This window comes from Portunus trituberculatus, chromosome 16 (assembly GCF_017591435.1).
Source record: "Portunus trituberculatus isolate SZX2019 chromosome 16, ASM1759143v1, whole genome shotgun sequence".
Taxonomy (NCBI): Eukaryota; Metazoa; Arthropoda; class Malacostraca; order Decapoda; family Portunidae; genus Portunus; species Portunus trituberculatus.
The window spans coordinates 3,947,860-3,957,859 of record NC_059270.1 but is presented as its reverse complement, the minus strand read 5'-3'; the positions used below and the strand labels follow the sequence as shown (position 1 = coordinate 3,957,859).

The window sequence follows — 10,000 nt, the reverse complement described above, 5'->3', positions numbered from 1 at the left end:
AGTGTGGAGGAGGAGGAGGAGGAGAAGAAGAAGCAAGAGGAGGAGGAAAAAGCTTAAGTCATGATTGTCAAAAGCATAGCGTATCATTTCTTTCGTGTGTGTGTGTGTGTGTGTGTGTGTGTGTGTGTGTGTGTGTGTGTGTGTGTGTGTGTTTGTAATTAATCTTGAGCCACAATTAAGGTAAATTACACCGTGGCTCTTTCTCATAGCCAGTGAACGAAATGGATGAGTTGGTGGTGGTGGTGGTGGTGGTGGTGGCGGTGGTGGCCAGATTGCCTGTACACACTTTCTAGTAAAAGTCATGCCACACTTTGGGCTGCACAGAACATTTTCAAGGCGTGTAATTCGTTTCCCATCCCCACACTGAATGAAACCCGCATATCTCTCTCTCTCTCTCTCTCTCTCTCTCTCTCTCTCTCTCTCTCTCTCTCTCTCTCTCTCTCTCTCTCTCTCTCTCAGTTTCTCACAGTGTTTATGCGATGCTGGCTTGTTTCCATTATTTACAACAGTTCCCGCCAGTCAGATCTTAACACTGCATCGCGTGAGCTTCCCTTAATTATGTGGCAGCAGAGAAACACCACGAGCTCAGGCGTAGATCTCTCTCCTCGGGGTGCCTCAGTCAGTGTCCAGCCCCCAAGCCAGCCAGCCAGCTACTCAGTCAGTCACAGGCTCTCTATACCAGTGTTTCTGTTCGTGTCGTCACTCAAACCTCTTCATTTTACGATTCTGTGGTGTTTGTTCTATTTTGGGTGTTCCTTTTGACCTTTTTTTTTATTGGCACCTCTGTAGGCTTTTCTTCATCTTTTTTCTCTTGTCTCGTGGTCTCTTGCTTAGAAAAAAGTATATTCTGGTACGCTAACTAGCTAATGAGTGTTGTAGGGAATTCACAGCCAGTTTGCGTCACGTTCTAAGACAAGGTGGGGACAATTACCGTGGGCCAATCAGTGGAGGGGTGGAAGCAGCGCCCAGTGACAGTGTTGCCAGGGTCGCGTGCCCGTAAGTGGCAAAATTACTGCGCCAGAGACCGTGACATAGAGTATAGGCTTTAACCGTGTGTGTGTGTGTGTGTGTGTGTGTGTGTGTGTGTGTGTGTGTGTGTGTGTGTGTGTGTGTGTGTGTGTGTGTGAGGGAAACGTGATCAGAGACGGTGTTGGTTCGTTGTCTGTGTATCTTTGATGTGCGGCGCCGTGTGACCCTGGTGTGGTGACTGGTGAGGCATTATTCTTTTCACTATCTGTTTCGCTGCAAGATCACGTGCATATCTCTCTCTCTCTCTCTCTCTCTCTCTCTCTCTCTCTCTCTCTCTCTCTCTCTCTCTCTCTCTCTCTCTCTCTCTCTCTCTCTCTCTCTCTCTCTCTCTCTCTCTCTCTCTCTCATTTTTATCACTCCTTCAGTCCACAGCCTTTCTTAACCCTTTCAATGCGGGGACACATTTTTACCTTAGGATTTGTGAACGATTATACCATTTTATTGACATTAGGAAGGATCTATGGAGGTCGAAAGATTAATGGCCACAGTCTTCACTTTTTTAATCCCCTACAAAATTTTCTGAAACTGTTTAAAATCACCAAATAGTAAGCAGAATGAATATGGAAACGCGTCATGGTACTCAAGGGATTAAGTAGTGACTCCTTTTCTTTTATCCCTCATAATTTCATTGCCCTAGGTCAGAGAAAGAGAAAGAGACAAAATAGAGACTTCATATGTATGTCCCAGAATAATTAGAACAATAGTGTCGAAGAAACATAAAAAAATACACATCTTTATGAAGTCAAATAATGTGATAGAAGGGTTAAGTTTGCTGTGTGTGTGTGTGTGTGTGTGTGTGTGTGTGTGTGTGTGTGTGTGTGTGTAGGACAGAGGCAGGGTCGGTGTATCAGAGGCCGCAGTACGGTGTTAGGGGGTCGTTGGTACATTACCCCTCCCCCTGTTATGAATATCGGCACTTGCAGCAGAGATATTGATACCGCTGTGTGTGTGTGTGTGTGTGTGTGTGTGTGTGTGTGTGTGTGTGTGTGTGTTATTATTACATTTACGCATGGATGGATGTACATATAAGTAGGTAAGTGATTAAGTGAACACATACGTAACATGAACTTAGCTAATTAGTGTTGGTATTTAACACCTGAGGCCGCAGGTATGTGCACACGGCATTGAGGAACGACGAACACGAATCAAATACACCCATACATCAGGAAGGGGCTTGCATCGCCGCCAGTTATTTACACAAGCTATAACATGGAGACTGATAACATACAATAAATGTGGCAATTTACCGGTCGTAAATTTAAGTAAAAACTCGCCATTTTCTCACAAATAACATTATAACACCACGTTCACACAAATCATGTTTTTGCCTATTAAGAACACGCGGGATGTCATTACTGGGTGTGGGGTGGCGGGGCGGAGGCGTATAGGCACGGCGGTTGTGCATCTCCAACCATTCCCTTGATACGTATATCGGCAGCAGCGGTGACTAGATGACACACTCTGCCCGCCCCATGTTGCCTTGACACCGTGCAGCAGGTGCCGGGCGTCACCCCTGCAGCGCCACCCTGCCACGATCAGTCTCAGTGGCACTCATGAGTCATGAGTCAGCACCAAGTGTGAAAAGCAAGAGTTTTGAGAAATATGCAAGACTTCAAAGGTCAAATGCAGGATTATTTAGGTGTCGTAATGTGGCGGTGCGAGCTGCTGGCGTGCTGCCAACTTGTCCCTTTATTGGCGTGTCAACCTTGCCCGTGTGTGTGTGTGTGTGTGTGTGTGTGTGTGTGTGTGTGTGTGTGTGTGTGTGCGTGCGTGCGTGCTTGAATTTGAAGAATTGTTTAGCAGTGTGTGTGGGCTGTTACTGGTAGTGTTGAAGTGTAACCTAATCAATCTAATACCTTTGTTTCTGTCTTTCAGGATGGTGGGAGCATGAGCGTGGCGAGCGTGGCGGCGGCCCCCGGGGGTCCTGGGGGCCGAGGAGCAGCGTGGGTGCGGTGGCGCGCGCCCCACCTGCTGGTGCTGCTGGTGCTGGCGGGTACCGGGTCTGGGGCGACCACGGGAGCGGGGCGGGGCGGGGCGGGGCGCTGGCCAGGGATTCTCTCTTCATCGTGGAAACGTATGAAGATAAACCGTCGCAACAGTTCACCCACCTGACGGTGGACAAGAACACGGGCACGGTGTACGTGGGCGGCGTGAATCGCCTGTACCAGTTGGACCCCAACCTGCGGCCGCTGCATACTGTCGTCACCGGGCCCGTCAACGACTCCCTGGAGTGCTCGGCCTCCGCCAGCGACTGTAAGGGCGAGACTGCGGGCACCATGAAAGCCACCGACAATGTAAATAAGGTGCTCGTCATCGACTACATCAGGTCGCGGCTGATCGTGTGCGGCACGGTGCGGCAGGGGTCGTGTCAGGTGCGTGGCCTACACGACATCAACATCCACACCCGCAACGTGTCGGAGGCCATCGTGGCCAACAACGCCACCGCCTCCACCGTGGCCTTCATTGCGCCCGGTCCGCCCAACCCGCCCGTCACCCACGTGATGTACATCGGCGTCACGTACACGGGCAAGTCCGTGTACCGCGACGAGGTGCCGGCCGTGGCCTCACGCTCCCTGGAGGACGACCGCTTCTTTGAAATCGCGGTGACGGAGGTGACCACCAGCACCCGCATGCTGGTCAACTCCCTGGCGCGCGAGCGCTACCCAATCACCTACGTGTACGGCTTCGGCTCCGAGAAGTTCAGCTACTTCCTCACCCGCCAGCTGGAGGACACCTACACGGGCTTCCCCTACATCAGCAAGCTGGTGCGGGTGTGCCAGAACGATTCGGCCTACTACAGCTACACCGAGATCCCCATCGAGTGCAAGGACTCGCAGGGCAAGCGGTACAACCTGGCGCAGGCGGCCTACGTGGGCAAGCCGGGCACGGACCTGGCCACCCAGCTGGGCATCCAGACCAACGACGACGTGCTCTTCGCCGTGTTCTCGCCCTCAGACCCCTCAGAAGCAGAGGGCTCGGCGCGCCCTGCCGACGCCTCTGCCCTGTGTGTGTACAGCATGAAGAGTGTGCGGCGAATGTTCATCAACAACATCCAGGAGTGTTTCAGGGGCAAGGGCGACCGTGGCCTGGACTTCATCTCGCCCTCGCATCGCTGCATAGAGACGGTGAGTACTGTACCTGCCGGTGCTGCTTCTTGCTCTACTAACTCCTGCGTCACGGCCTCCTGCTCTTCACAGGACCACTGTGCTGTGTGTGTGTGTGTGTGTGTGTGTTTCATTCTTTATTTATTTCTTTATTTCTTTGTTTATTTATTTATTTATTTATTTATTTATTTATTTATTTATTTATTTATTTATTTACTGATTTAGGTACTTACTTGCTTGCATTACATGTCCACACAAAGTTGTAGCCGTACACAACACTTACCGTGTGTTAGTGGTTGGCATGGCGGTAGATGCATGAAGAGGAGAGCAGTGTTGCCTGGCGGGGGTGGCAGCGCCAGGCGGTGTGGCTGGCTGTAGTGTAGTGGCTGGTGCGGGTGACGGGGAGGCTGGTGGTAGTGGTGCAGACGAGTCTTGACAGATAGAGAATGGAGGGCAGGATGATTGATCCTTAGCCTAAAACAGTCCTGGCCACATCCTGGTGGCGGCGTTTAGTTAACACTGGAACCAGGACCTCGAGTAGCGTAGGGCTTGAGGGACGCCGTGCGCCGGATGGGGCACCATGGTACTCGTACTTGGGGCGCCAAGGCTCAGGTGTGAGCGTGGGTAGCAGTGTAGGTGAAGGGGAAGTGCTCCATTAGGTATGGGAGCTGCGCCTTTTTAGAACGGTGCCGCCCTCGGTCGTTTAGGAAATGGGCGGCGTGTTGGATGCATGACAGGTTTTAGGCGGCAGTTTCGGCGACTTGTGTGACGCGGCTTGGGAATGACAAAGACTGAAGGTCACACCGGGGAGGGGATGGCGATGGATAGCCTCTGCGTGGCTTCCAGGGATATCAGGTGGCGCTGTCGTCATGCCTTCAGGAGGTGGTCAGGTCTCCAGCTACCCACACTGACTGGTGTTTGTGTGTGTGTGTGTGTCTCGCTGCCAGACTCAAGATGCCTGCTTTGAGTAAACATGTCATCCAGCCGCACCAGCGCCTCCCCGGCAAGTCATGGCGTGTGAGGCAGCCATCTCACTGCCAGGGCTGGCCACTGCCTTGGAGACGCTGGGCTGGCTGGGGTACGGCACTTGTCGGCAGTCCAGCCATTAGCCGCCACACAAAACCTTGCTGTGTAGGCAGGTAGTACAGTACGTAGTCCCGGGTCAGTTGTAGGAGGTCGCCGCGCACTCCGAGGCTCCTTGTCGTGGCGGTGATAGAGAGACACAACATGTCAAAGAAGCGAGCGGTGTGCGAAACAACGATAACAATGTCCCTCTTACTGTCGAGATCTCTCATGTCGGTTGAGGAGCAGCAGCAGCACATTAGCAGCAGACTTCCTTGCATGAGGATTGACTGGTGGATAGAGTAAGCGATGCGTCCATGCATTACGTAAATTGTCTCTATTCTGACAGAAATAAATGACTCGCATGTCCATCCGGGGATTTTTTGTTTTATCGCTTGTTTTAATTATTGTCTGACCACGGCGCCTTAGTCTTCCAGCAGGCGCACCCACTCTCTCGTGATGTCAACCGTGAAGGGCGTGAAAGATAGGTAAGCTAGTGGGGAATGACACCTGCCGCCATCAAGACCTCGAGACGTATATATACTTGGCTCGGAAGCTGCTGCATAGAGTATGTAGTTGTCAGAAATTTCTATAGGTGACCTGATAGGGGTCACTGGTGTGGAGAAAGGACCGCCACTGAGTGTAAAGAAGTTGAGGGCGAGGAAGCAGCCGCTGGTGTGGTGCTTGGTGTGGCATGGCGTGGCGAGTCGAGGCATCAGGCTTGGTGTGCCTTGACGCTGTTCCGCCTCACTACGTGTTCTCCCAGTGCGGGCCAAGTCCTCAGCCTTACTACGGATGACTACCCTGGAATTTAGGCTGTGTTGCTGCAGGTATATTTGATGAAGCGTTTGTTGTACGCCTCGCAGCGCTGCCACCGTCCCGTGATCTTGTCAAGTGCAACTCTGCATTGGATGCCACGCCCATGGTATATTTTGGGATACACATGTGGGAAGGTATGAACTCTGCCTGGAGAATCACCGGCAGGGGAAGGAAGGTTACTGCCGCACCTGTGACGCTCCAGGGACACACTCGTGATGCGCACACAGCAGCGCCTCGCCTCGCCAATCGACAAAGCAAAAGTTTTCTAGAGTGTGAGATTGAGAAAGTTCTCCAGTGGCAACGATTGCAGGACTGTGTGTGTGTGTGTGTGTGTGTGTGTGTGTGTGTGTGTGTGTGTGTGTGTGTGTGTGTGTGTGTGTGTGTGTGTGTGTGTGCTGCTATGCATTCCTGCGTCGTTGGCAGCAAGCGATCAGGTTACTTTTGAGGGACATCGTTTGCCTGCTTAGTGTCTTCACATGAAAAGCAAACAGCAGATGGCAGCCATGCAGACCTTGAGGCGTGCCTGCCCCCCAACACACAGGGAGAGACCGCTTGTCCTGAAGGATTGGCAGGAGTCTTCGGGCGGCAGGTGGCAGAGCGAGCGTGGGAGGAGGAAGACGAGATACGTGGCTGCGTGGGTGTGGTGATGGGTGGGCGTGGAGGTGGGCGGGGAGGGGTTGGTCACGGCGGTAACTTCAGGAGTGGGAATCTCTCTCTCTCTCTCTCTCTCTCTCTCTCTCTCTCTCTCTCTCTCTCTCTCTCTCTCTCTCTCTCTCTCTCTCTCTCTCTCTCTCTCTCTCTCTCTCTCTCTCTCTCTCTCTCTCTCTCTCTCTCTCTGCAGTTAATGACTGTCCTCCCTCCTCCTCCCTGCCTAACTCCTCATTTTTACCTCCTCGGGGCCTCGTCTCCACCAGGACATTTCCGCCTCCAGGACGTTGCCTTTTCGAACACACACACACACACACACACACACACACACACACACACACACACACACACACACACACACACACACACACACACACAGGTAAATCTATCCCCTTCAAATTTTTACTCTACAATCCTGATTTTGCCCTACTACTACTACTACTACTACTACTACTACTACTACTACTACTACTACTACTACTACTACTACTACTACTGTTGGAAGTTTAGATTCTTCTCCTGTCTCCTTCGTTCCTCTCCCGCCGCGGGGAAAGCCGTGGGCGGGGCGGGCGGCTGGGGGCGGCGTCACACCCGTTTATTTAAGGCAAAAGTTTGAAATTAGGAGCGTGAAGTTGGATTGTGAGAGCGTGAGGATGGTGCAGAAAAGGACGCTCCTCTCCCCACCCCCCAATCCACTCCTCTCCCTCCTCCTTCATCCTTTCACCACATCCCACCCCATCCCCCACTTGCCCCCTTCCTCTTGTCCATCCCTGCCCCCTCTCGACCCCGCCCTGCCTCGTCCAGCGCCGTCTCCACACACACACACACACACAAGATAATAGGCTTTGCTCATAGTGGCTCTTTTTTTTTTTTTTTTTTTTTTTCCTTCCTACCTTTTAAAGACTGTAATGACCTCGCAATTTTGGCAAGTGGTCAACGAAATAAAAGAAAACTGCAGGAAAAGGAAAAGGGGCTTCCAGAATTGGCTATAGTCAGTTCGGCGGAAGAATTATATCAGGCTAATTTGATTACAGTATTATTGTTTTTTCCGGCGAGTGATGTGATTCAGTGATTGGGTTTTATTGTCGCTGTGTCCCTCCCTCTTTGTGGTCTGGCCAAGCGTGTGCAGGCGGTGACGGCCGGGAGAGTTGGCTGGCTGGCTGGCTGGCTGGCTGGCTGGGAGTGGTAGCCGGTGGACGGGGCTGGCTGACTTTAAGGGCGTACCGTATGTGTGTGTGTGTGTCTGGGTGTGTTTGTGTATGTGTGTGTTTTCTTCGCTGATATACAAGCAAGATGTTCAAATTTGTACTCAGAGTAATGAAAACATGTATTCTTTATGTATTGTTTTATTTTTTATATGTTTTGCCCACCGTTATCATTGTCTGTCATCAAACTGTTTATCTATCCAACTGTCTTGTAATCTATTCTCTCTTACAATATACAAGTATTTGAGAACAGTCGTAGTGGTCAGCTTGTCACAACCTATCCATCCACACGTGTACTGTTTCAACCCATCCAAGCTTAACCTCTTCAGTACAGGGACACATTTTTACCATAAATTTGGGGTATGATTACACGATTTTATTGACATTAGGAAGGGTCTATGAAGGTCAAAAGATTAATGGCCACAGTCCTCACTATTTTAATCCCCACATAAGTGTCTAAAGCTGTATAAAATCACTGAATAGTAAGCAGAATTAACATGGAAACGTGTTATGGTACTGAAGGAGTTAACCAAACAAGTGAGTGAGTGATTGAGGTATAAGATGCTGCAACTGTCAGGGTCAAATGGTGACTGAAACAAAACAAAACACTAGCTTTGACCATACTGGCATCTTCACATACCCAGCCTGTGTGTGTGTGTGTGTGTGTGTGTGTGTGTGTGTGTGTGTGTGTGTGTGTGTGCATGACGTACTACGTGTTTATGCTTAGCTCAAGCAACAAACCTAAGGGCGTATACTGTAAAACTATTCGACAAAATGTATAAACTTATAACTGTAAAATGATACTATGTAATATCTTTATTTTGTCACTACTACTACTACTACTACTACTACTACTACTACTACTACTACTACTACTACTACTACTACTACTACTACTACTACTACTACTACTACTACTGTATGCTACCAAATAATCTAGGAGAGTTCTCACCTCACTGCTCGGGAAGAAAATAAAAATAGCGAAGAGAGAACAGAAATGTAGTGAATGAGAGTCGTGCAGTGTTGAGCCTTACCGCGCACCGCCTTCCCCGCCTACACGCCTCTCCCACGCCCGCTCCGGCCCGCATCTCTCCAACCAGCCAGCGAGTTAGCCAGGTGTACGTCGCTGCCCGGACCTTACCGCTGCAATATCAAGGCCGCTTTTTCGATAGCTATGAAGGGGCGTGGTGAGGGTGACAGGGAGAGGGAGAGGGAGAGAAGAGGGAGATGAAGTTGAAAGACATGCAAAGGAAGGAGAGAAAGATAAAAAGCGAAGCCACGTATGCAAAATTACTGTCATTGTTCGGGAATTCACATTGTGTTTCGCTTCTTCATGTTTGAGAAAGTTTGACAAGTCTGGTGCTGCTACTACTACTACTACTACTACTACTACTACTACTACTACTACTACTACTACTACTACTACTACTACTACTACTACTACTACTACTACTACTTCTTCTTCTTCTTCTTCGTCTTCGTCTACTACTACTACTACTACTACTACTACTACTACTACTACTACTACCACCACTTCGTTAAATGTGACAATATTTATACCTTGATAATTACTCCCTTGCCTCTCTCTCTCTCTCTCTCTCTCTCTCTCTCTCTCTCTCTCTCTCTCTCCTCTCTCTCCCTCCCTCCCTCTCTCTCCCTCAACCTCTCTATTATTGCTATTTGATTTATATAAACACTTGGGGATGCGAGGGAAAAATTGTTTAATTATGAGATAATACGCGATTACCCCGTGAGTTTAATGAGACTGTGTAGGGGTGTGTGTGTGTGTGTGTGTGTGTGTGTGTGTGTGTGTGTGTGTGTGTGTGTGTGTGTGTGTGTTTCAATATATATTTAACTTACTGGTGATAGGGGCGTGGTATACAGACACACATACACACAGACACAGCTGAAAGGGAGCCCAGCCATCAAACAGCTGTGCGTGCTCCCCGTGTGTGTGTGTGTGTGTGTGTGTGTGTGATCAGATTAAGTATAGTGTTTTATTTATTTTTATTTATGTGTTTTTTCTTTTTGTTTATTGATCTTTTTTTTCGTTCAAACTGCAATCCAATTTTTTTTTTTTTTTTTTTTTATAGTGGTGGTGAATGTTCGGGCTGTGTTGATGATGATGATGAT

At 49.7% G+C, this 10,000-nt stretch overlaps 1 protein-coding gene across 1 annotated transcript in view; it reads left to right on the top strand.

The window, feature by feature from the left end:
• Nucleotides 1-10,000, top strand: part of LOC123504616 (plexin A3-like) — a 204,310-nt gene that overhangs the window by 161,971 nt on the left and 32,339 nt on the right. The window contains 2 exon segments of the mRNA XM_045255281.1: nt 2,905-3,042; nt 3,045-4,154. Of these exon segments, the coding sequence (XP_045111216.1) occupies nt 2,917-3,042; nt 3,045-4,154 (1,236 nt within the window). The 5' untranslated portion in view covers nt 2,905-2,916.